The sequence below is a fragment of the Podarcis liolepis genome (genome assembly GCF_965112155.1).
Source record: "Podarcis liolepis genome assembly, chromosome: W".
Taxonomy (NCBI): Eukaryota; Metazoa; Chordata; class Lepidosauria; order Squamata; family Lacertidae; genus Podarcis; species Podarcis liolepis.
This window is the reverse complement of record NC_139568.1, coordinates 38,679,091-38,705,551: the sequence shown is the minus strand read 5'-3', so window position 1 is coordinate 38,705,551 and position 26,461 is coordinate 38,679,091. Positions and strand designations below refer to the sequence as shown.

General features: G+C 45.4%; 1 protein-coding gene across 1 annotated transcript in view; it reads left to right on the top strand.

Moving 5' to 3' along the window:
- The window catches only part of LOC310697764 (putative helicase senataxin), a 302,418-nt gene that overhangs the window by 94,911 nt on the left and 181,046 nt on the right, over positions 1 to 26,461 (top strand). The window contains exons 5-6 of the mRNA XM_083484422.1: positions 2,882 to 3,101; positions 3,982 to 4,101. Coding sequence (XP_083340548.1) covers positions 2,882 to 3,101; positions 3,982 to 4,101 — 340 coding nt within the window. The remainder of the gene's footprint in view (positions 1 to 2,881; positions 3,102 to 3,981; positions 4,102 to 26,461) is intronic.

Genomic DNA, 26,461 nt, shown 5'->3' with positions numbered 1-26,461 from the left:
AGGAGTGCTCTGATGGTGTTTCCTGCTTGGCAGGGGGTTGGATTCGATGGCCCTTGTGGTCTATTCCAATTCTATGATTCTATGATTCTAGTCCAGATTGTAATTATTAATTTTCCTGGGCTCTCCATAGTCTGGACCTTTGAAGCATATCTCCAAATCTTTGTTCCTGCCTCTTCTCGTTTTCATATTTTCCGCCTTCTGATCTTAACGCTTTAAAGTTCTCCGTCCCTGACTCTGCGATTCTCAGTCATGTCAGAAATCATATATCCTTTCATCCGTTGAATACAGCTTTATTTGTGTATATATATTTTTTCAACTGTCTATTTGCCTTTGCAGCTTTCACTGACTCCGTTCCAATCTTCCAATCCGGGCTGTTGTCCAAGCTTTTTGTTTGAGATTTAATAACATAGTAGCTTCCACATTGTTAAGTTATTACTGTAAATTGTTAAGCATACTGTTTGTAATAATGCAATGTAAATGAGCTGTATTCCACAGATATAAGTCATTTGGCGATCAATCAGTCTCTCGGAGACCACACAATTCCCCCCCTCTGTGCCCTATGGGGGGGGGGCTGCTAGAAATCCATCAGCCTTCTCTCTCGCTCATAATGCAAAAAACTTCTGCAAACAGCTGCACTATATGTTGTCCCAAATTGTTATCTCCAGTCATTACAAAGTCAGCCAGCAAATATTTCCCGCTTCTCTCGAAAAGGGAGGAATTCTCATTTTTCCGTGCTGGGTCATATTAACAAGCGCCATCTTGTTTCTACATTTATCTTTATCAAGTCTTTCAAGTCTAAGTAAAGCTGTGCAATTGAATACTTGTTGTGCTCTGGGACCCAGTGTCCTGCTGCGTGCACCTTGATGCAAGCTGACAATCTCAGATGCGGCAGTTTTGGTGGCTGTGGGTGCCTGAGGACGTCAAGGAGTAGGTTCACGCCTGCAAAAGCTGTCAGTGTGCCAAGCGGCCTCAGGAAGCCCTGGTGGGGCTACTGCAACCCCTGCCTACACCGCAGGGGCCCTGGGAGACCATAGCCATGGACTTCATTACTGAACTGCCGTCCTCGTGACAGCAGACTGTGATCTGGGTGGTGGTGGACCTGTTTACCAAGATGGCACATTTTGTGTCTTGCAAGGGGCTTCCAACAGCCTAAGAGACAGCCCAGTTCTTCATAGATCATGTCTTCAAGCTGCACAGTCTGCCACAGCGAATTGTGTCTGAAAGAGGAACCCAGTTCACCTCCCAGTTCTGTAAGAAGGTCATGCAACTTCTGGACATGGAACTGTGCCTCTCTTCAGCTCATCATCCGGAGACCAACAGAGAGGCAGAGAGAACCAGCAACACACTGCAGCAGTACCTGTGCTGTTACGTCAGTTACCAGCAGGATGACTGGGTGGCCTTGCTCCTTTTGGCCGAGTTTGCGTATAAAGAAGTCTGACCCATCTTCTTTAACTTTCCATATGCTGGTGGAATCCCACCACTCCAAATGGTTGGCTCGCATTGAAAGCAGAATCAGAACATGTGGCCTATCACTCGAGTCGCTGCTTATGCTCCCATAATTGCAAGCATTCCAGACAATCAAGTGCAGAATCCTAGAGATTGAATTCCAAGCCCTTAGCAGTACAGCCAATAAAACCTGTTCCCCATTGGGGTTGGGAATTCTACCCTCATTTGGCCAGGGCCCTCCATATTTACATTACCTTTATGCTCCCCACCTAAGCAGAGCTATTTCCCTCTCAAGATTTCACATCTTGCCATCTAGTAAGATGTTAGATTCTTGAAAATCCCTTATTCTGAAAGGTACTGCCCTTGTGGCACAAAACAGGCTGTATCTATCACACACGTTTTGTTTCATTGCCCAGTTTATGCAAAAATAAATGATTAGTATTTGGCCCCCTTATTGAAGGAGGGGATCTTCCAGGGTGACCTATCTGTTGAATAACTGTAGGAATGACTTGGAGAATGCGGCAAGATTTTGGAGTGACGCCATGAAATTACGTCACCATAGGTCCTAAGAGCCACCTTTGTATCTCACAACGTCTGGACAGTTTTATCCTAACTCACAACGTTTTCCAATCCATGTATACGACATACTCTTACTATGCCAATAAAGGAGATTGATTGAGAACTAACTTATACTTAAGAGTACACCCATTGAAGTTAACAAACCTAAGTTGATCGTGCCTGTCAGGGGACTGCCATCAAAAGGGGGGAGGGAGGCAGGAACGATAGGGAAACAGACATGCAGCTTCCGCCGCCTAGTTTTCGCAAGGGAATCAAACATAAGGAAAAGAGGAGGAGATTGGGGGTGTCCAGCTTCTTATGATGGGGGGCGGAAGAACCCACTCTTGGAATCTGCTACTGACTGAGGCAGACATGAACTTTGGACTTCTGCACTGTACATAGTTTGCACCAAATAAAACCTATAAAAAGGCAGGTCGGAGTCCTGGCTGTTTACTCGTGAGCAACCATACGCATCCTTGACAGCGCCCATCAATTTCAGTGGTCCTGCTCTGCATAGGACTGACACAGGATACAACCCATAGTAACATCCAAACTGTTCTACATTGTTATTAACACAGTTCTATTTTTAGTAATTCTGCCCAGAATCTTTTTTTAGAAAGGTTGTTGTTAAAAGGTGGTCTCTTGTCCCTCAGTGTCTAGGGTGGTTGGGAAGTGAGGAGGCTAGGATGTTCACAACCTTCAAATAAGCATTTCTAGAAATAGATATCTAGGCTGTCTGGTTTGGGATTTGAACCTTTATCTTACGCTTTATAATAGTTGCTTTTCATGCCAACTTGCTTCCTGCCCCAATTTGTCTTAACAATTACTGTTGTGATTCCTTACTGTAGTAATTCCTAGTGTCCCTCCAAACCCACAGATTCGTCAGTGGGCCATCCTGAAAGCCAGGAGCCTGGGGAAGGTGGACAGGGACGACTATTACAACATCCAGGAAGTGTTGACGTGCTTGTTCAGAGTCATAGAGCTGGACCACTTTGAAAACTCTGATACTTATAACCTTGCAATAGTTGAGAAGGGGAATCTTATCTTGTTGCCTCGCCATCTGTATGATACCACCAGTTACAAAAACTACTGGCTAGGTGAGTAGAAGCAAGCTGAGATGTTAGGCTTGAACCATTCTATAGAGAGTGGTAGCATTGTAGTACAGCAGAGATGGCTAAACCTTTTTGTCTTTTGGCGCATGGGCAACATTGGCTCATAACAAAACCTCTGAGGGCTTCATGCCAGCACTGTGTGTGCCCCCAAAATGGGCATGGGGTGAGCATGGGTACAACCACCCCACACTCAGTCTGTGTGTCTTCCCCTCCAGTGCATGCATGCATGCATGCACACACACACACACACACACACACACACACACACACACGGGAAGCTACCTTACACTGAATTTGACCATTGGTCCATATAGCTAAAAGCTTACTAACCTGTGGTCTTAGATGTTGCTGGAATATGTTTCTCATAATCTTGGACTATTAGCTTGCCAGTTGGGGCTGATGGGAATCATAGTCTAATAGAATTTAGAGGGCTGCAGGCTTGCGCCCTGAGGCTCCTTTGCTCCTGTTCCTTGTAGAATGAAAACTTTCCTTCCTTTACCTGTATCAGACATTTTTTGTGGCATTTAACTGTTGCATATATCATTTTTAAAAATTACACCATCTCAACTATGTTTGTGCAACCTGTTCAAAGAAATGTGTAATGAAAAACAGGGGAAGCTAACATGATGCCCTCCAGATGTTGTTGGACTCCCAACTCCCATCAGCCCTAGTCAATATGGTCTGCTGCCAGGGATGATGGGAGTTGTATTTCCAAGCTCTAGAGGGCTCCAGAGATTAAAAGTTTGAGTGGCATGCTAGCAGGTGCAATTACAAAAGTAGGTTTTGTTTTGGTTGTGGATTAAGATCGGGAGTTAAGCCAACACCCAGTGATAGCTCCTGAACTTTCTCATTTTCATTGTTGTAGGTATCTGTATGTTGTTGATGGTGCTGGAAGAACAAGCCATGGATTTGTTGTTGTTTGGCCCAGACAAGCAGATTGACTTCATGCCGTGCATAATGAAAGCCATGAAGAAACCAACGGAGGGTAAGTAACTAATAATCATTGGGGGCAGCGATACAAGCAAATTAAAAACAGTCTGAGTGTCCACTCTCTTAAGGTAAAATCATTCCTTTCACAGAACTTGTACGCCAAGTAACTTACTTAATGTGGAAATGTTATGGTATAGTATATGATGGCTGACAGATAGTTTCTTTTTTAAAAAAACTTTTTTATTTATTCAAAATGAAAAAGTAAAAGAAAAATCATTATTCCATTTTGCATATCATACTTTGGAAAAAAACAAAACCAAACCCATATACACAAAAATAAAGAAATACTAAAACTTCCACCCGTGTAGCTTCCCTCCACCACAACTTGACATCCTTTGTACTATAAATAGTTTAACATTGTGTCTTGTATTATCCAATATATATCCATTATTAATTTTACCTTAGTTTGATTCATCTTTACATACGTATTCTACGCATAGCAATATATTATTCTTAGAGCAGTGTTTTTTCATATAGTCCTCAAAACATTGCCATTCCTTCCTTACATTTTGGTTGGACTGATTTCTTATGGCTGCCGTTAATTTGGCCAATCTTATAAATTCACATAATTTAATTATCCAGTCTTCTTTAGTGGGAATGATGTCTCCTTTCCAATTTCTAGCAGGTAGCAATCTGCCTGTGACTGTGGCATATAAAAACATCCTTTTCTTATCCTGTGGGATGTCATTTCCTAAAATACCCAATAGGAATGCCTCCAGTTTCTTCTCTCTAGAAATTTCGAACTTTTTTTTCTTTAATTCTTCATGGATACATCCCCAGAAGTTCTTAACTTTCTCACATCCCCACCATACATGGAACATTGTCCCCTCAATTTTATTACATTTCCAACACAGGTTGGATTTTAGTTTATATACCTTGACTAATTTAGAGGGTGTCATATACCACCTATATAACATTTTTACCAGATTTTCCATAATGGTGTAACAGGCGGTAAATCTGATGTCTGGTCTCCAAAGTTTTTCCCACTGCTCCATCTGCATTGTGTGGCTGATGTCCTGGGCCCATTTTACCATAACATCTTTTACTTGCTCATCTTTCAGGTCCCATTCAAGTAATAGATCTTAAATTTTAGATAATAATAATTTCTTATTGCTCTTTAATAATATAATTTGTAATTTGGATTCTTCTTTTCCGAAACCTATTTTTTCATCTGAATTAAATACATTATTTAAATGGTGGTATTGTAGCCAATCGGTGAGATTGGCTTATCTCTTCAAATGATTTCAATTTCATTTGCCCTTGATCTTCTTTTAGTAGTTGGCTGTAAGTTCCCCAATTGCTATTCATATTTATATTTTTAACTGCGAAGGCCTCTAATGGGGACAGCCACCATGGCATTTGAGGTTCAAGTAAAGGTTGGTATCAGTCCACACCTTATAGAGAGCATTCCTAACTATATGATTAGTAAACCCACTGTGGACTTTGACTTTATTGTAGCCAAGGTAGGCATGCACACTGACAACTGGGAAATACTGGCCTGTGAGTGCTCCAGTTGGAGAACAGCCTTTACCAAAGGTGTCCTGGGCTTTGAAGACACTCAAACTCAGGATGCAAGGGAGAAACGAGCTAAGAGGAAGGCACGCTTGGCAAATCCACATCGTGATCAACTCCTGCCCGGAAATCAATGTCCCCACTGTGGAAGGACGTGTGGGTCCAGAATTGGCCTCCACAGTCACTTACGGACTCATTGTTAAAACCGTGTCTATGGAAGACAATCTTACTTGGCTACAAGTGATCACCAAAGAAGAAAAAGAAGAAGCCACCCATATCTGTTGTTGTAACTCTCCAAGTCCAGTAAATCTGTCTTCTCTAACAAGATCCAATCCTTAATCCACGTCAGGAACGCTGCCTCGTAATACTTTCTTAAATTTAGAAGTGCAAAGCCCCCTCTCTCTTACCCATCAGTAATTCATTATTTATACGGGATTTCTTACTCAGCCAGATAAACATTGTCAAATCTTTTCTCCACCTATCTAAACATTCAATTTTCCCTATAATCGGGATCATTTGAAAAAAGGAAGATCATTTTGGGGAGCACATTCATTTTTATTACCAAGATTTTCCCCCAAAATGAAAGTTTTAGTTTGGTCCAAATTTCCTATTTTTAAAAAAATTCTTTCCAAAATTTATTATAATTATCATCAAAAAAGGTTAATATTTTACACTGTTATTTCAATTCTGAGATATTTTGCTTCTTTCACTATCATCAAACCCGTTTTATCCTGTAGCTCCTTTTTCTCCTAACCCCTTAAATTTTTAATCATTAGTTTTGTTTTTGATCTGTTGAGTTTAAATCCAGTAGAATCATAGAATCATAGAGTTGGAAGAGGCCACAAGGGCCATCGAGTCCAACCCCCTGCCAAGCAGGAAACACCATCAGAGCACTCCTGACATATGGTTGTCAAGCCTCTGCTTAAAGACCTCCAAAGTAGGAGACTCCACCACACTCCTTGGCAGCAAATTCCACTGTCGAACAGCTCTTACTGTCAGGAAGTTCTTCCTAATGTTTAGGTGGAATCTTCTTTCTTGTAGTTTGGATCCATTGCTCCGTGTCCGCTTCTCTGGAGCAGCAGAAAACAAACTTTCTCCCTCCTTTATATGACATCTTTTTATATATTTGAACATGGCTATCATATCACCCCTTAACCTCCTCTTCTCCAGGCTAAACATGCCCAGCTCCCTTAGCCGTTCCTCATAAGGCATCGTTTCCAGGCCTTTGACCATTTTGGTTGCACTCCTCTGGACACGTTCCAGTTTGTCAGTGTCCTTCTTGAATTGTGGTGCCCAGAACTGGACACAGTACTCCAGGTGAGGTCTGACCAGAGCAGAATACAGTGGCACTATTACTTCCCTTGATCTAGATGCTATACCCTATTGATGCAGCCGTAATTGCATTGGCTTTTTTAGCTGCCGCGTCACACTGTTGGCTCATGTCAAGTTTGTGGTCAACCAAGACGCCTAGATCCTTTTCACATGTACTGCTCTCAAGCCAGGTGTCCCCCATCTTGTATTTGTGCCTCTCATTTTTTTTGCCCAAGTGCAATACTTTACATTTCTCCCTGATAAAGTTCATCTTGTTTGTTTTGGCCCAGTTCTCTAATCTGTCAAGGTCGTTTTGAAGTGTGATCCTGTCCTCTGGGGTGTTAGCCACCCCTCCCAGTTTGGTGTCATCTGCAAATTTGATCAGGATGCCCTTGAGTCCATCATCCAAGTCGTTGATAAAGATGTTGAATAAGACCGGGCCCAAGACAGAACCCTGTGGCACCCCACTAGTCACTCTTCTCCAGGATGAAGAGGAACCATTGATGAGCACCCTTTGGGTTTGGTCAGTCAGCCAGTTACAAATCCACTGAGTGGTAGCATAGTCAAGACCACATTTTACCAGCTTTTTTACAAGAATATCATGGGGCACCTTGTCAGATGCCTTGCTGAAATCAAGGTAGGCTACATCCACTGTGTTCCCTTCATCTACCAGGCTTGTAATTCTGTCAAAAAACGAGATCAGGTTAGTCTGACATGACTTATTTTTCAGAAATCCATGCTGACTATTGGTGATCACAGCATTCCTTTCTAGGTGCTCACAGACTGTTTGCTTAATGATCTGCTCCAGAATCTTCGCTGGTATTGATGTCAGACTGACTGGGCGATAATTATTTGGGTCCTCTCTTTTCCCCTTTTTGAAAATAGGGACAACAATTGCCCTCCTCCAGTCTGCCGGGACTTCGCCTGTTCTCCAGGAATTCTCAAAGATGACTGCCAGTGGTTCTGAGATCACATCTGCCAGTTCTTTTAATACTCTTGGATGCAGTTCATCTGGCCCTGGAGACTTGAATACATCTAAACTAGCCAAGTATTCTTGTACTATCTCCTTAGTTATTCTGGGCTGTGTTTCCTTTGCTGAATCATTTTCTCCAAGTTCTTCAGGTCGGGCATTGTTTTCTTTATCGGAGAAGACTGAGGCAAAGAAGGCATTGAGGAGTTCAGCCCTTTCTGTGTCCCCTGTTTGCATTTCACCATCTTCTCCTCTGAGTGACCCCTGAGTTCATTCTGTGCTTTAGCTTTTCTGACATTGTGTCTACATGTGCTGGCTATTTGTTTGAATTCCTCTTTGGTGGTTTCCCCCCTTTTCCATTTTTTGTTCACATTTTTTTTTAATCTTAACTCAGTTAAAAGTTCTTTAGATAGCCACCCTGGCTTCTTTAGGCACCTTCCATGTTTCCGTCTCATTGGTATTGCCATCATGAACTCCCTTTCCTTTTAGTATTACTGTCCATGGATCTCACCCAGCACTTCCCTAAGTTTTATGAAGTCGGCTTTCTTAAAGTCAAGAAATTGAGTCCTAGTATGCTTGGCTGCTCCTTTCCGCTGTATAGTAAACTTCAGAAGAGCATGATCACTCGCGCCTAATGATCCTTCCACTTCTACCCCACTAACCAGGTCATCAACACTGGTTAGGACCAGATCTAAAATGGCTGTTCCTCTTGTTGCTTCTCCCACTTTCTGGACAATGAAGTTGTCTGCAAGGCCAGTGAGGAATCTGTTTGACCTTATGCTCTTGGCTGAGTTTGACATCCAACAAATATCCGGGTAATTGAAGTCCCCCATTACTACTATCTCCCTTCCTTTTGCATGCTTGGCCATCTGTTCCAGGAAGGCAGCATCTATGTCCTCCGTTTCGCTTGGGGATCTATAGTAAACTCCCACAATGAGGTCTCTGTTATTCTTCTCTCCCTTAATTTTGACCCAAATGCTCTCACTTTGGCTTTGAGGTTCTAAATCTTGGATCTCTTCACAGGTATACACATCCCTGACATATAACGCCACTCCTCCTCCTTTCTTGTCTGGTCTGTTTCTCTGAAATAGATTGTATCCCCCCATTATTACATTCCAATCGTGGGACTTATCCCACCAGGTTTCAGTGATGCCTATTATGTCATATTTAGTTTGCTGTACCAAGAGCTCAAGCTCATCTTGTTTATTTCCCATGCTTTGTGCATTAGTGTACAGACATTGAAGTCCATTAATCATTCCCCCGTGTCTCTTATTTAAGGATTTTTTCCTCCCACCACTAGGTCTGCGTGCTGTTTGCTCCATTTGGTCTATGACATTTGGATGATCATCTTCATCAGTTGATAGACTCCTACCTTCAGGAGCACTGTCTCCCTCCCCCACATTAGTCAGTTTAAAGCCCTCCTGATGAGGTTTCTGAGATTTTTGGCAAAAACATTTCTCCCAACCGTTGTGAGGTGCAGCCCATCACTTGCCAGAAGTCCATCTTCAAGAAACTGCAGTCCGTGATCTAAGAATCCAAACCGTTCCTGTTTACACCATTTGCGAAGCCAGCTGTTCAATTCCACTATTTTTCCCTCTCTCCCTGGGCCACGTCGTTCAACTGGGAGGACAGATGAGATGACAATTTGTGCATTTAGTTGCTTCAATTTCCTGCCGAGAGCCTCGTAGTCTCTTTTGATCTTCTGGAAGCTATTGCTTGCAGTGTCATTGGTTCCCACATGAACCAAGAGGAAGGGGTATTTGTCAGTGGGTTTTATGATTCCTTGCAGTCGTTCAGTTACATCTTGGATCTTAGCCCCTGGGAGACAGCACACTTCCCGAGACATCTTGTCAGGCCCACAGATCACTGCTTCTGTTCCGCTCAGTAGGGAATCCCCTATCACCACTACACGCCTCCTCTTAGGTTTGGTCGGGGTTCTTCCATGAGCTGTCCGTTCCAAGGTCGCCTGCACATTCCCTGAGGACTGACTTTGCTGCTCGTCTTCATATACCTGATCAACTGTAATGAGGGAGAGATTCTCAAATGGAGTCTGCTCTTCGTCTTCCATGCTAGGGGAGAGGACCTCAAAGCGATTGTGTATTTCTAAACAATCAGAACGAACCCTGGGCCTCCTACTTCTTTGAGTCACGTTTCTCCATATATCTGGCTCCTGTGTTGGTGAACTAGCCTCCTTCTCAGGGGAGTCCCCTGTCTCCTCCTTGGTGGGGACGGTGTGCTCTGTTGCTTCCAAGAAGAGCTCCAGCTCTCTAATTCTTTGGAGCGTAGCTACACGTTCTGTGCTGGTCCCGGGGGTAAGGTACCGTGAGTGTAGCAGAGTCCACACGAAGAGGGGCGAGGTCCGATGCAGAGAGCCGGGCGGGGAACAGGAACGCTGGAACAGAAGGCGGAGCAGGTAACAGGAACGCCGGATGGTCGGGAACAGGAGGCCGAGCAGGGAACAGGAGTACTGGATAGTCAGGAACAGGGAGCCGAGCAGGGATCAAGAACACAGGAAGGTCCGTAGCCAACAACGACGTTGCTCCCGCAACCTGGGGCCGGCCTGACTGGGCTTTTATCCTCTTCTAAGGTCAGGGGCGGTCCCGACCCCCAGGAGCCCCGCCTCCTCTGGCCTTAAGGCGAGCACTCCTCCTGGGGGCAACCAGTTCCCTTCGCCTCTCTGCCCTAAGCCTCTGCAGATCAGGAGAGGCCGAAGGGTTACTGGGCCCTGGAGGAGGCTCACCTGTGGCCACTGAGTCATCCAGCACCTCTGGGGCCAGAATGGTTTCACCTGGTGCCTGCTCTTGAGTTTCCTCAGCATCTAGGCCTTGCCCCAGTTCAGCCGGCCCTGGAGGCGGGGACTCCTGTGCCGGCTGGGATTCCTCCGGATCGCTCTCAGACTCGGAATCCCAGGCCATCACACCATCCCCCCTCCCAGGCCCCCCCCTCACTTGAGGGTCCGGACCCGGCTTGCTGGGGTATGCCGCATGAAACTCTCGGATGCAGGCAGGCGCGTGGACGTTGGCCGCTGGTTCCCAGGAACGGTCCTCTGGCCCATACCCCTTCCAGTCAATGAGATACTGCAGCCTTCCCCTGCGGTATCGGGAGTCCAGAATGCGTTCCACCTCGTACTCAGGCTCTCCCTGCACCAAAACTGGCTGCGGTCGGGGACGGTTCGGGTGGAACTCGTCGGGTGGGGCCACCGGACTCAGAAGGGACCTGTGGAATACCGGGTGAACCTTCAGGTGTGTTGGCAACCGGAGACGGAAAGCCACAGGCGAGACCTGGTTCACGATAGGGAACGGGCCGGTGAACCGGGCGTCCAGCTTCCGCGAAGGTCGAGAAGGGTGGAGGTGGCGAGTGGAAAGCCACACCAGGTCACCGACGTGAAGTTCCGGCCCCACCTGGCGGTGGCGGTCGGCCTGGACCTTGTACGCCTCCTTGGCCTGGCGCAGCTGCTCCATCAACAGCTGTTGCTGGGACTGGAGCTCCTGAAGCCACTCTGTCACCGCAGGGACCGCAGATGCCGGCAGCACATCCGGAAACAACCGTGGATGAAAACCATAACTGGCTTGGAACGGGGTCTGCTGGGTGGACGCATTCACCGCGTTGTTATAAGCGAACTCCGCCAATGCTAGGTGGTCGACCCAGTCGTCCTGCTGGTAGCTGCAGTAACACCGGAGGTACTGTTCCAGCACCGCGTTCGCCCGTTCCGTCTGGCCATCAGTCTGTGGGTGGTAAGCAGATGAGAGACAGACCTCTGTCCCGAGGGCCTGGTGCAAAGCACGCCAAAACCGGGACGTGAACTGAACGCCACGGTCGGACACTACACGCTCAGGTAGGCCATGCAGGCGGAAGACATGCTGAAGGTACAGTTGCGCGGTTTCCTTAGCTGAGGGTACGGATGGGCAGGGGGCACAGTGCACCATCTTCGTGAAGTGGTCGGAGAAAACTAGAAGGCAGGTGCAGCCACGAGACGGGGGTAACTCCACTACAAAGTCCAAAGAAACTGTGTGCCAAGGACGTGGTGGAACCGGCAACGGCTGAAGAAGGCCGGGGGGTCGCCCGGTAGGCCCCTTGGCCCGCCTGCAGACGTCACAACCAGCGACGTAGCGAGCCACGTCGGCCTTCAAACGGGGCCACCAAAACTCACGGCTTACCAGATGGGTGGTCCGATACCGCCCAAAGTGCCCCGCCGCTGGCGCGTCATGGGTCATCCGGAGAATCTCAGCCCGCAGCGGCCCTGATGGGATGTACAGGCGCCCGTGGTGCAGCAGAAGACCCTGATGCGAGACCAGCCCTGGATACTGAGGGCATGATCCTTCGGCCAGTTCCCGGAGTCGTTCCTGGGCCCAAGCGTCGACCCGCTGCTGTTCCCGCACCCGAGTCTGCAGTGGCTCAACCTCCTGGGTGGCCAGGAATGCAGCTGGTGGTAGGATCGTGGTGGGTGCTGCTTGCTGAACCGTGTCTACGTTGTCTTCGGGTTTCCGGGACAGGGCATCCGCCTTCTGGTTTTGGGAGCTAGGGATGTAGCGGATCCGGAACTGGAATCGGGAAAAGAACAACGCCCACCGGATCTGCCTTTGGTTCAGCTTGCGGGTGGTCTGGAGGTATTCCAGGTTCCGGTGGTCGGTTCTCACCTCCACCGGGTGTCGTGCTCCTTCAAGATGATGGCGCCAAACCTCAAAGGCCACCTTGATGGCCAGTAGTTCCCGTTCCCACACGGTATAGTTACGCTCCGCTGGGAGGAGCTGGCGGGAATAGAAGGCGCAGGGTAAAAGTGGCGCTTCCGGTCCGTGCTGCTGAGACAAGACGGCACCGAGAGCCGTACTGGAGGCGTCAGTCTCTACCACAAAGGGTCGAGAAGGATCTGGATGTTGCAAGATTGGCGCTCTCTGGAAACAGGCCTTCAACCCTTGAAACGCCTCCTCCGCCTCCTTGTCCCAGGAAAACGGCGTCTTGGGGCGCAGTAGTCGGGTCAACGGGGTGGTGCGGTGAGCATAGTCCGCAATGAAAGTCCGGTAATAGTTGGCGAACCCCAGGAAACGCTGTAGGTCCTTGCGGTTCCGAGGTGCCGCCCATTCTTGAACCGCTGCCACCTTCCCAGGATCCATCTGCACCCCACCTGGTGAGAGTCGGTGACCCAGGAAGTCCACTGACCGCTGATGAAACTCGCACTTGCTGAGCTTTGCATACAGACGATGCTCGCGCAAGCGCTGCAGCACGGTCCGGACATGGCCTTCGTGGCATGCCGGGTCACGGGAGTAAACCAGAATGTCATCCAAGTACACCACCACGTACTTGTCTAGTAAGTCCTGGAACACGTGGTTGATGTACCGTTGGAACACAGCAGGCGCGTTGCACAAACCAAAGGGCATAACCAGGTATTCGAACTGTCCGTACCGGGTCCCAAATGCGGTCTTCCACTCATCCCCGGCGCGGATCCGAATCAAATTGTAGGCACCCCGGAGGTCTAGCTTGGTGAACACCTGCGCCCCTTGCACCCGCTCCAGTAACTCCGAAATAAGGGGCAAGGGGTACCGGTCCGGGATGGTAATTTTGTTCAGGGCCCGGTAATCATGGCAAAGGCGGAGCTCCCCACATTTCTTTTTAACAAAGAGCACTGGCGCAGCAGTGGGCGAGGTAGAAGGCCTAATGAACCCACGCTCCAGGTTCTTGCGCAAGAAGTCCTGTAAAGCCTCGCGCTCTGGCTCTGTTAACAAGTATAAGCGACTCACCGGTAGAGGCGCTCCGGGCTGGAGGTCTATGCCACAGTCAAAGGACCGATGCGGCGGCAGCTGGTCTGCCCCCCGTTCCTCAAACACGTCGTGATGTTCCCGGTATTCAGCGGGGAGCGTTGCAGCAACCTCCTCAGTGGGCGCAGCTGCTAGCATCTCAGTCTCAGCAGGAGAACTGGGGTCTGGGAAGTGTACAGTCCGTTTGACCCAGTCGATCCGCACATTGTGAGCCCCCAGCCAGTCCATCCCAAGCACCAGGGGGAACCGGGGCATGGAGGCAATATCCAGAGTTCGCATCTCACGGTGCTGCTGGAGGCACAGGACCAGGGGCTGGGTCTCCTGAGTGACGGCACCCGAACGCAGGGGCCGTCCGTCGATTGCCTCCACCTGCACCGGTTCTGGCTTGTTCCGAAGTGGCACCCGATGCTGGGCAGCAAAAGCAGCGTCCATATAAGAGCGGGTTGCGCCCGAATCCACCAGCGCATGGGTAAGAATCCATGGCCCTCCTGGAGGGTATAGATGTACCGGAACCATAAGGTGTTGTAATTCAATTGGTGCGGCCCCATTCTGTCCTGTTTGGGACCCCAGGTAGCCAGGACCATCAGCTACTGGGATTTGGTGGTTTCCCTGCGGCTGGCGTTTCCCAGGACAGGACCTTGCATAGTGTCCGCTTCCGCCACAATAGAGACATAGATTCCCCTCCCGACGCCGCAACTTCTCTGCGGGGGAGAGGCGTGGCCGCACTGCCCCAAGCTGCATAGGTTCCTCCAATGACTCAGCTGGGCCCGTGGGGCTGCTGGTAGACACTGGGGCCAAGAACTGGAGGTGCTGGCGGTCCCGAGCCTGACGCCGGTCCTCTAGCCGATCGTCAATCTGTAGACTCCATTGAATAAGAGTGTCTAGCGTGGTGGGGCGTTCCATTGTGGCCAGCTGGTCTAGTATCTCATCTGAAAGCCCCTCGAGATACTGGTCCCGGAGAGCCGAGTCGTTCCAGGTCAAGTCCTGTGCCAGCAGCCGGAATTCTGTGGTGTATGCGGCCACCGTGGTCTTGCCCTGCCTCAACCGCCGAATCGCCCGGTTGGCTTGACTCTCCTTCTGGGGGTTGCCGAACGCGGCCTCCAACAGATTGCAAAACCCCCCGTAGTCTGTCAGCAAGGGGGAGTCTTGCCTGAGCAGCGGCAACGCCCACTTGGCCGCCTGGTCCTTTAACAAACTAATCAAAAAATGCACCTTGGTGCGGTCGTCAGGGAAATTCCGGGCGCGCCCCTGAATATACAGCTTGGCCTGGGCAAGGAACATGGGAAAACTGGCCGGGGCCCCATCAAATTTCTCAGGCAAAGCCACTGGGTACTTGCCAGAAGCCGGGGCGTCGGCCCCAGGAGCCGGTAGGGCGTCCAAACGCTGCTGCAGTGCCGTAACCGCGTTACTGAGCTGCTGCACGGTGTGCCTCAAAGCCTGGTTCTCCTGGGCTATTGCCAACAGTGTAGCCGCTTGGTCGGCCATGGCCTCTGACTCTTCCCGAACGCACCCCTACGAAGGGGGAGTGCGGGTGTGGCGGGAGCAAACTGTGCTGGTCCCGGGGGTAAGGTACCGTGAGTGTAGCAGAGTCCACACGAAGAGGGGCGAGGTCCGATGCAGAGAGCCGGGCGGGGAACAGGAACGCTGGAACAGAAGGCGGAGCAGGTAACAGGAACGCCGGATGGTCGGGAACAGGAGGCCGAGCAGGGAACAGGAGTACTGGATAGTCAGGAACAGGGAGCCGAGCAGGGATCAAGAACACAGGAAGGTCCGTAGCCAACAACGACGTTGCTCCCGCAACCTGGGGCCGGCCTGACTGGGCTTTTATCCTCTTCTAAGGTCAGGGGCGGTCCCGACCCCCAGGAGCCCCGCCTCCTCTGGCCTTAAGGCGAGCACTCCTCCTGGGGGCAACCAGTTCCCTTCGCCTCTCTGCCCTAAGCCTCTGCAGATCAGGAGAGGCCGAAGGGTTACTGGGCCCTGGAGGAGGCTCACCTGTGGCCACTGAGTCATCCAGCACCTCTGGGGCCAGAATGGTTTCACCTGGTGCCTGCTCTTGAGTTTCCTCAGCATCTAGGCCTTGCCCCAGTTCAGCCGGCCCTGGAGGCGGGGACTCCTGTGCCGGCTGGGATTCCTCCGGATCGCTCTCAGACTCGGAATCCCAGGCCATCACACGTTCCTCCAGTTGCTGGACTTTGTCTTTTAAGAGGGCAATCAACATGCAATTGCTGCGGGTAAAGCTGCCTGCAACCTTTGGCAAGATGGCAAACATTGCGCAGAAACCGCAGGCGACTGCAGCTGTTCCCTCCCCCTCCATCTTGAGAACGTGTCGTTGGGGGTGGCTACAGCGGTCCTCAATCATAAAAAGCGTGAAGACAGGACAAATAACTCCCCCCACAAAAAACCTAGGTCTCCCCCAACAAACGTTTGAGACTAGCTGCCCTAAATCTAAAAGATGGATCAAACTGCGCCGCTGCCCTGCTAGCTCTGATAAGCTCCTCCCACAGCCAATCAGCTGACTCAACAGAAACCCTGCCCCCTGTGACCTTTGCACAGGGAGAACAGCTAATCAGCCACAAAGAAACACACACACAAGAAAACTCTTTTGCTCCTTCTTCAACTGCTGCCCTGCTAGTACAATCCAGAAACCTCACCAAATGCTGATATTTTTTCCAGCGCTTTAGGTATACTCGATTCTGGGTCTTCTACTGTAATGATTAAATCATCTGCAAAGGCTTTCACTTCATTCCTCAATACCGAGTTTAGTATTTAGTCTCTCTCTCTCTCTCTCTCTCTCTCTATATATATATATAATTAGTTTCAATTATACAACACCAAACATTAAAACAACAAAAAGACAAACAAAACACAAAAAACAGCAAAAAAGGAAAAACATTACATAACAAAAGACACCAACAAATTAAACTTACAATAACTAAATAACTAAATCACACAACAATGATTGACTTCCTTCAACTCTGTTTCGGGATATGTTACAAGAAGTTTTCTATCTGCAGTTTCGTTTTCTTAAACCTCTTTACGTCGCAAGCATTATATCGAGCCTACTGTGATTTTTAGGTTTTTTACATCTGTTTCAATATATGTCATAAATTTATTCCATTCATTATTAAACTTTGTACCTTTTTGGTTTCTTATTTTCTGTGTCATTTTTGCCAATTCTATATAATCAAATAATTTAGCTTGCCACTCGTTTATAGTTGGGATTTTTGATGTCTTCCAATTTTGTGCTATTAGTGTTCTAGCAGCCACTGTTGCATATTGGAAAAGTGTTTGGTCTTCCTTTTTAATTTCTTCTCCAATTATCCCCAGAAGGAAGGCCTCGGGTTTTTTTGTGAAGGTATATTAAAAAAAATTTTTTTAGTTCATTGTAAATAGATTTTTTTAGTTCATTGTAAATCCAAGATTTAGAACCTCAAAGCCAAAGTGAGAGCATTTCAAATGGATTCTCAAATGGAGTCTGCTCTTCGTCTTCCATGCTAGGGGAGAGGACCTCAAAGCGATTGTGTATTTCTAAACAATCAGAACGAACCCTGGGCCTCCTACTTCTTTGAGTCATATTTCTCCATATATCTGGCTCCTGTGTTGGTGAACTAGCCTCCTTCTCAGGGGTGTCCCCTGTCTCCTCCTTGGTGGAGACGGTGTGCTCTGTTGCTTCCAAGAAGAGCTCCAGCTCTCTAATTCTTTGGAGCGTAGCTACACGTTCCTCCAGTTGCTGGACTTTGTCTTTTAAGAGGGCAATCAACATGCAATTGCTGCGGGTAAAGCTGCCTGCAGCCTTTGGCAAGATGGCAAACATTGCGCAGAAACCGCAGGCGACTGCAGCTGTTCCCTCCCCCTCCATCTTGAGAACGTGTCGTTGGGGGTGGCTACAGCGGTCCTCAATCATAAAAAGCGTGAAGACTGGACAAATAACTCCCCCCACAAAAAACCTACAAAAAGCATTTGGGTCAAAATTAAGGGAGAGAAGAATAACAGTGACCTCATTGTGGGAGTTTACTCATAGAATCATAGAATCATAGAATCATAGAGTTGGAAGAGACCACAAGGGCCATCGAGTCCAACCCCCTGCCAAGCAGGAAACACCATCAGAGCACTCCTGACATATGGTTGTCAAGCCTCTGCTTAAAGACCTCCAAAGTAGGAGACTCCACCACATTCCTTGGCAGCAAATTCCACTGTCGAACAGCTCTTACTGTCAGGAAGTTCTTCCTAATGTTTAGGTGGAATCTTCTTTCTTGTAGTTTGGATCCATTGCTCCGTGTCCGCTTCTCTGGAGCAGCAGAAAACATGATGCCTTCCTGGAACAGATGGCCTTCCTGGAACAGATGGCCAAGCATGCAAAAGGAAGGGAGATAGTAGTAATGGGGGACTTCAATTACCCGGATATTTGTTGGATGTCAAACTCAGCCAAGAGCATAACGTCAAACAGATTCCTCACTGGCCTTGCAGACAACTTCATTGTCCAGAAAGTGGGAGAAGCAACAAGAGGAACAGCCATTTTAGATCTGGTCCTAACCAATGTTGATGAGCTAGTTACTGGGGTAGAAGTGGAAGGATCATTAGGCGCGAGTGATCATGCTCTTCTGAAGTTTACTATACAGCGGAAAGGAGCAGCCAAGCATAGTAGGACTCAATTTCTTGACTTTAAGAAAGCCGACTTCATAAAACTTAGGGAAGGTGAGATCCATGGACAGTAATACTAAAAGGAAAGGGAGTTCATGATGGCAATACCAATGAGACGGAAAGATGGAAGGTGCCTAAAGAAGCCAGGGTGGCTATCTAAAGAACTTTTAACTGAGTTAAGATTTAAAAAAAATGTGAACAAAAAATGGAAAAGGGGGGAAACCACCAAAGAGGAATTCAAACAAATAGCCAGCACATGTAGACACAATGTCAGAAAAGCTAAAGCACAGAATGAACTCAGGGGTCACTCAGAGGAGAAGATGGTGAAATGCAAACAGGGGACACAGAAAGGGCTGAACTCCTCAATGCCTTCTTTGCCTCAGTCTTCTCCGATAAAGAAAACAATGCCCGACCTGAAGAACTTGGAGAAAATGATTCAGCAAAGGAAACACAGCCCAGAATAACTAAGGAGATAGTACAAGAATACTTGGCTAGTTTAGATGTATTCAAGTCTCCAGGGCCAGATGAACTGCATCCAAGAGTATTAAAAGAACTGGCAGATGTGATCTCAGAACCACTGGCAGTCATCTTTGAGAATTCCTGGAGAACAGGCGAAGTCCCGGCAGACTGGAGGAGGGCAAATGTGGTCCCTATTTTCAAAAAGGGGAAAAGAGAGGACCCAAATAATTATCGCCCAGTCAGTCTGACATCAATACCAGGGAAGATTCTGGAGCAGATCATTAAGCAAACAGTCTGTGAGCACCTAGAAAGGAATGCTGTGATCACCAATAGTCAGCATGGATTTCTGAAAAATAAGTCATGTCAGACTAACCTGATCTCGTTTTTTGACAGAATTACAAGCCTGGTAGATGAAGGGAACGCAGTGGATGTAGCCTACCTTGATTTCAGCAAGGCATTTGACAAGGTGCCCCATGATATTCTTGTAAAGAAGCTGGTAAAATGTGGTCTTGACTATGCTACCACTCAGTGGATTTGTAACTGGCTGACTGACCGAACCCAAAGGGTGCTCATCAATGGCTCCTCTTCATCCTGGAGAAGAGTGACTAGTGGGGTGCCACAGGGTTCTGTCTTGGGCCCGGTCTTATTCAACATCTTTATCAACGACTTGGATGATGGACTCAAGGGCATCCTGATCAAATTTGCAGATGACACCAAACTGGGAGGGGTGGCTAACACCCCAGAGGACAGGATCACACTTCAAAACGACCTTGACAGATTAGAGAACTGGGCCAAAACAAACAAGATGAATTTTAACAGGGAGAAATGTAAAGTATTGCACTTGGGCAAAAAATAATAATGAGAGGCACAAATACAAGATGGGTGACACCTGGCTTGAGAGCAGTACATGTGAAAAGGATCTAGGAGTCTTGGTTGACCACAAACTTGACATGAGCCAACAGTGTGATGCGGCAGCTAAAAAAGCCAATGCAATTCTGGGCCTCATCAATAGGAGTATAGCATCTAGATCAAGGGAAGTAATAGTGCCACTGTATTCTGCTCTGGTCAGACCTCACCTGGAGTACTGTGTCCAGTTCTGGGCACCACAGTTCAAGAAGGACACTTAAGGGAGAGGAATGGCTAAGGGAGCTGGGCATGTTTAGCCTGGAGAAGAGGAGGTTAAGGGGTGATATGATAGCCATGTTCAAATATATAAAAGGATGTCACATAGAGGAGGGAGAAAGGTTGTTTTCTGCTGCTTCAGAGAAGCCGACACGGAGCAATGGATCCAAACTACAAGAAAGAAGATTCCACCTAAACATTAGGAAGAACTTCCTGACAGTAAGAGCTGTTTGACAGTGGAATTTGCTGCCAAGGAGTGTGGTGGAGTCTCCTACTTTGGAGGTCTTTAAGCAGAGGCTTGACAACCATATGTCAGGAGTGCTCTGATGGTGTTTCCTGCTTGGCAGGGGGTTGGACTCGATGGCCCTTGTGGTCTCTTCCAACTCTATGATTCTATGATTCCCAAATCTTTCTAATTACCTCACACGACCACCACATGTGATAAAAATTGCCTTCCTTAATCTTACATTTCCAGCATGATTTGTCTCCGGTTTTGTACATTTTTTCTAGTTTTACAGGCGTGATGTACCACCTGTACATCATTTTATCCATGTTCTCTCTAAGTGTTGTACATGCCGAGAATTTCATACCTTTATTCCAGAGTTTCTTCCACTTATCAAACTCTATGTTGTATCCAAAGTCTATTGCCCATTTCACCATTACTTCCTTTAGTTCTTCATCTTTGGTGTCCCATTCAAGCAACTGGCTGTACATTTTTGATAGGAGTTTTGATTTGTTTTCTAATATTTCTACCTGGAATCTGGATTTTTTTTTGTTCATCCCATTCTTTTTATCTTCAGTGCACATAGCATTAATTTGGTGAAATTGGATCCAACCTGTCAGTTTATTCTTTATCTCTTCATATGGCCTAATCTTCCATCCATTTTCTGTTTTTACTAGCAGATCTTCATAAGTCCATCTTTCTCCTTCAATGTTTGTTTTTTTTTATTGTTAAGATATCAATTGGTGATAACCACCTAGGGGTATTTTTCCCCAATAATTTTTTGTTTCTCTCCCATACTTCCAACAGTGGCCCTCTAATAATATGATTAGAAAATCCTTTGTGGACCTTTTCCTTATTACGCCACAAATAAGCGTGCCAACCAAATCTTATATTGAATCCTTCTAAATCTAACAGATCTGTGTTTTTGATGACAATCCAATCTTTAACCCAGCAAAGGCACGAGGCTTCATAATACAGCTTCAATTTTGGAACCGCAAATCCTCCCCTATCTCTTTGATCTGTGAGTAATTTGAATCTAATTCTTGGCCTTTTTCCTTGCCAAATAAATTTAGAGAGTACTTTCTGCCAATCTTTGAATACTGAGGTTCCCCTGATTATCGGTATGTTTTGAAATAAGAACAGCAATTTCGGTAATAAACTCATCTTAATTGCTGCCATTCTTCCCGACCAAGAGAGTTTTATTCTGTTCCAGGTATCCAGGTCCTTCCTTATTTCTTTCCATGTGTTTGTGTAGTTGTCTTCCATTAAATTTATATTCTTCATCGTTAGCCAAATTCCGAGGTATTTTACTTTTTTAGTTGCTTTGATCCCCGTCTGTAATTCAAGATGGTTTTTTACCTCTTCTTTCATATTTTTAGTCATCATTTTAGTTTTTCTTCTATTTAATTTAAAGCCGGATAACTTTCCAAATTCTTCTAGCAAATCTAACACTTTACCGACACTTTTTTGGGGATCTTCCAGCGACAACATAAGATCATCGGCATATGCTTTCAATTTATATTCTTTCACTCCAATTCTTATTCCGCGTATCTCTGAAGTTTTCCTTATCTTATTTGTAATTATTTCTAACACCATAATAAACAAAAGAGGTGACAGAGGGCACCCCTGTCTTGTACCCTTCGAAATTTCAAAGGATTCTGTTATATGTTTAGTCGTTTAGTCGTGTCCGACTCTTCGTGACCCCATGGACCAGAGCACGCCAGGCACTTCTGTCCTCCACTGCCTCCCGCAGTTTGATCAAACTCATGCTGGTAGCTTCAAGAACACCACCCAACCATCTCATCTTTACAGCATTGGACTTTCCTTTCGCTTCCATGCATATCCGCAACTCAGCGTCCTTTCGGCTTTGGCCCAGCCGCTTCATCAGCTCTGGATCTACTTGTACTTGTCCTCCGCTCTTCCCCAGTAGCATGTTGGACACCTTCCGACCTGAGGGGCTCATCTTCCAGTGTCATAACTTTTATATGCCTGTTGTCTTTGTCCATGGAGTTTTCTTGGCAGGGATACTGGAGTGGCTTGCCAGTTCCTACTCCAGGTGGATCACGTTTGGTCAAAACTCTCCACTATGACCTGTTCATCTTGGGTGCCCTGCTCGGCATCGTTCATAGCTTCTCTGAGTTCTTCAAGCCCCTTCGCCACGGCAAGGCAGTGATCCATGAAGGGGATTCTGTTAAGTTGTTATTAATAATTAATTTAGCACTTTGTTGTGAATAAATTGTTTTTATTCCTTCCAGGAATGTGCCCTCTATCCCTGTCATTTCCAAACATTTTATTAGAAAATGCCAGGATACATTGTCAAAAGCCTTTTCGGCGTCAATAAACATTAATACCGCGGGAATTTCATTGTTGCATTCTAGGTATTCAATAAGGTTTATTATATGTCTTATGTTGTCTTTTATTTGCCTATTAGGTAGAAAACCAGCTTGATCATTATGAATGAGATTGGCTAAGCACTTTTTAAGTCGACTCGCCATTACATCTGCAAAGATCTTATAATCATTATTTAATAATGAAATCGGTCTGAAGTTCTTAATATTAAGTTTATCCGAGTCAGGTTTCGGTATTAGCGTAATGTATGCTTCTTTCCAGGACTCTGGTATTCTTCCTCCTCTTAAAATCTCATTCATTACTTCACAAAGCACCGGTGTTAAAAGTTCTTCTAGGACTTTGTAATACTTGGCCGATAAGCCATCTGGCTCTGGAGCTTTCCCCAGTTTCATCTTCTTTATCACCTCCTGAATTTCCTCTACTTTTATGGGTTTATTTAATAGACTTCTTTCCTCCTCCGATATACTGTTAATTCTGTTTTCTTCTAGATATTTTCCTATTTCTATTACATCTTCTTCTTCTCTTTTATATAGATTTTCATAGAATTTAAGGAAGCTCTTTTTTATTTCATTAGGATCCTCCAAGACTTGTTCTTCTACTTTTACTTTATTGATCACATTTTGTTTTCTCCTTTTTCTTAATTGCCACGCCAAGAATTTTCCAGTTTTATTTGCAGACTCGAAATTTTTTTGTTTCATTAACTTAATTCCCCATTCCACCTCTTGATTTATTAATATTGAATATTGTGTTTGTAACATCTTATACAATTGCTTATTACTTTCATCATTCGGTTTCTCTATCAAGTTCTTTTCACATTCTCTTAGTTGGGTAATTAACTCTTCTTTTTTTGTTCTCTCACCTTTTTTCTATAACTATTTTGTTGTATCAAAAAACCTCTTAGCACTGCCTTACTAGCATCCCAGACTATATCTATATTTGTTTCTCTATTAATGTTTAGATCAAAGTAGTCTTTCAAGGTGGTTTTAGCCTTTTTAATCACTTCCTCTTTTTCAAGTAAATAATTGTTCATTCTCCATCTGTACATACCCTGGGTCTCCCATTTTAAATGTAACATTATTGAACTATGATCAGATAGTGTTCTGGGTTGTATCTTGCATTTCGACACTCTTATTGTTAATTCTCTTGAAATCCAAATCTGATTCAGCCTGCTCCAACTCTGTTGTGGCTCTGAAAAGTGGGTGAATTGTTTTGTCATGGGGTTTTTATTGTGGCTTGTTTATGGAGTCCGGCACATTCTGCTGCGCCACACTGGACTCCTGTGCGTAGCTCACTGTCAGCGTCCTTCAGCAGAGTCTCCGCAGCGGTAGAAAACTGTTGCAATGTGTGTGTGATAAATCAGACTGTACGCAGGCTTGTTGCTTATCTCCAACAGTCTTTAATCGTGTAGCAAAACATCTTAAATCATCCCGACGAAATAGCACACATCTTTCGCCTCTTGGTCAAACCGAAAAAAGACTCACACACAGAGAAACCACTCCCGTATGTGAACATAGCCACGCCTCAGAATGTGAGACGTCACTCAGAACTGTTTAACCCTGTAAGTTCTGATTCTCTTCACATTTATGTCTCCATATGTCTATTAAATCTAAATTTTCCTCAAGGTCATTAAACAATCTTGGAAGTTTCCCTTGATTTAAATTCTTCCTTTTCGAGCTTCTGTCTAATTTTGGTGTAGGCACTCCATTTAGATCTCCAAGTAAAACCAATTTATTATTCTCTAGATCCAGTAAAACTTGTTCCAATTTCTTAAAAAACTCCGTTTTGTTTGTATTTGGTGCATAGACCGTTACCACATTGAGTTTTTCTCCCTGATAGTTAATTTGTACTCCTAGGATTCTTCCTTCCTCGTCCTTGCATACTAATTTAGGTCCTAATTTCTCCTTCACATAAATTACTACCCCTCGTTTTTTCTTAGAATCTGAATTGATAAACTCTGTTCCCAACTTTTTGTTTATTAAATATGTTTGTGTTTTTTGGCGACATGTGTTTCTTGGCAGCAAATCACATCAATATTTTTTTTCTTTACAATTTTCTCAGATTTATTTCTCTTAGACTTTTCGTTAAGACCATTCACATTCCAAGACAGAAACTTAAGGGTCATTTCAATATTTAACTAGCGTACGCTTTATCCTAATTTCTGATTTAAATTCTGGTACTTCTATTTCCAATGGTTTCCTCGTCTTCCCCCTCCTCCTCCTCCTCCTCCCCCGATTCCGCCTCTTCTGCTTCATCCTCTGCCTCTCTTCCCCTCCTCTCTGTCCCTTCAGCCTCTTCCCCCCTCTTCCCCTCCTCTCTTCTATGCCCATCTCTCCTCCTCTAGGTCTTTCTTCTTCTTTTCCAAGATCCTTTTCATATCTTCTCAGAAACTTTTCCACTTCTTGTATGTCTGTCAATTTGAACCTTTTGTTCTTGTAAAAGGAGGAAATCCCTTCTGGGAATTCCCATTTATACTGTATTGTATTTCTCTTCAGGACACCTGTTAATTGTCTATATCCTTCCCTTTTGCGCAGAATCCTAATTGGAATTTCTTTAAAAATAATAATTGGGCAGCCTCCAATCATTAATTTTCTTTTGTAGCTTGTTCTTAATATTGTGTTCTTCATTTCAATTGAGTTAAATATGACTAAACAATCACTGGGAATTTTTTTTGACTTAGTTTGTTGGGATTTCACTCTTATTCTGAACGCATTTTCTATCGTGTATGCTACTTGTTCTTTTATCTCCAACCATTTTGCAAGTTCTTTGATCATTTTTTCTCTTATATTCTCGTTTACTTCTTCTGCTACACCTCTAAATTTTAAATAGAGTTGTTTCTGACGCATTTCTGTCATGGCTAGATTGTCCCATAATTGATCTTGCGTTTTATTTAAGTCTTTTATTTCTTCCTTTAATTTTTCTGTCTCTTTCTTTTGGTCCCTCAATTCTTTTTGGGTTCTTTTATTTGTTTCTTCAATTATTTTTGACTTGACTGTCAAGTCTTGTATCTTACTAGAGAGTTCTCCTACAGCACCTTCTATTTTCCTGTCTATCTGTTCCTGTATCTCTCCCAATTTGCTTTCCATATGTAATTCACTTTGCTTAAATTCCTTTTTAATCTTTAACCGTAAAAAGTCTAAATCTCTAAATTCTTCTTGTCGGGATGCCTTTCTCTCTCCTGGCGTTCCTCCTACCTTCCCCCCGTTTTTTCCCAACATTTTGCGGTTTATTTCTCAGTAATCAACTTTGATTTCAACTCTCTCCCCTAGGGGGCGCACAATCTCTCTTTTACCCTTTCTATATTTTCAACACTTTTATCTATCTATTCTTATATCACTTCCTTATATCTCTTTGTTTTCCTTAATAACGTGTCCCCTTTAATTTCAATCCAGACTTTATGCCCAAAGGAAAAGAGAAATCTTTCAGTAACTTGTTCAATATTATCCAATCCCACTAGCCTTATCAATAACTTTGTGCCATCATATATTTGATTTTATTAGTATGTTAGTATGTTAGTTCCAAAAACAGAAGAACGAAGAACAAAAATAAAGACAAAAATCAAAGATGGTAATATCTTTTTACAGTCCAAAAAAGGTTGTTCAGTCTCTATCAAAATCTGTGATTTTCAGCCACTTGTCGGCCTGGTCCAGTTCACAAAGGATGTTTCAAACATTCATTGCCATCTAATTCCTCTGGTCCCAAGTTCTGTTAAGTCGATCTTTATAAACCTAGGGGGGATGTATATATTTAAATAAGTCCTCAATAGATGAATCGGATGACGCCCAACTTTCAGGGCCTGAAGTTATTCAATATATTTCTAAGTTGTTAGAGTTCAAATGATTATTCAACTCGGGATGTGGGAAGACGTCTTGGATTGGGTACAAGTCCTGCCGATGTTGGTGAGGTCAGGTTAATTTTTTCTCAAGACGGGGGGGGGTAGGAAAGATGAGTTGTTAATTGTATTATTATGATAGAAAACAAAAGGGGGAAGAAAAGAAGGCAGAAAGTAGAAAGCAAA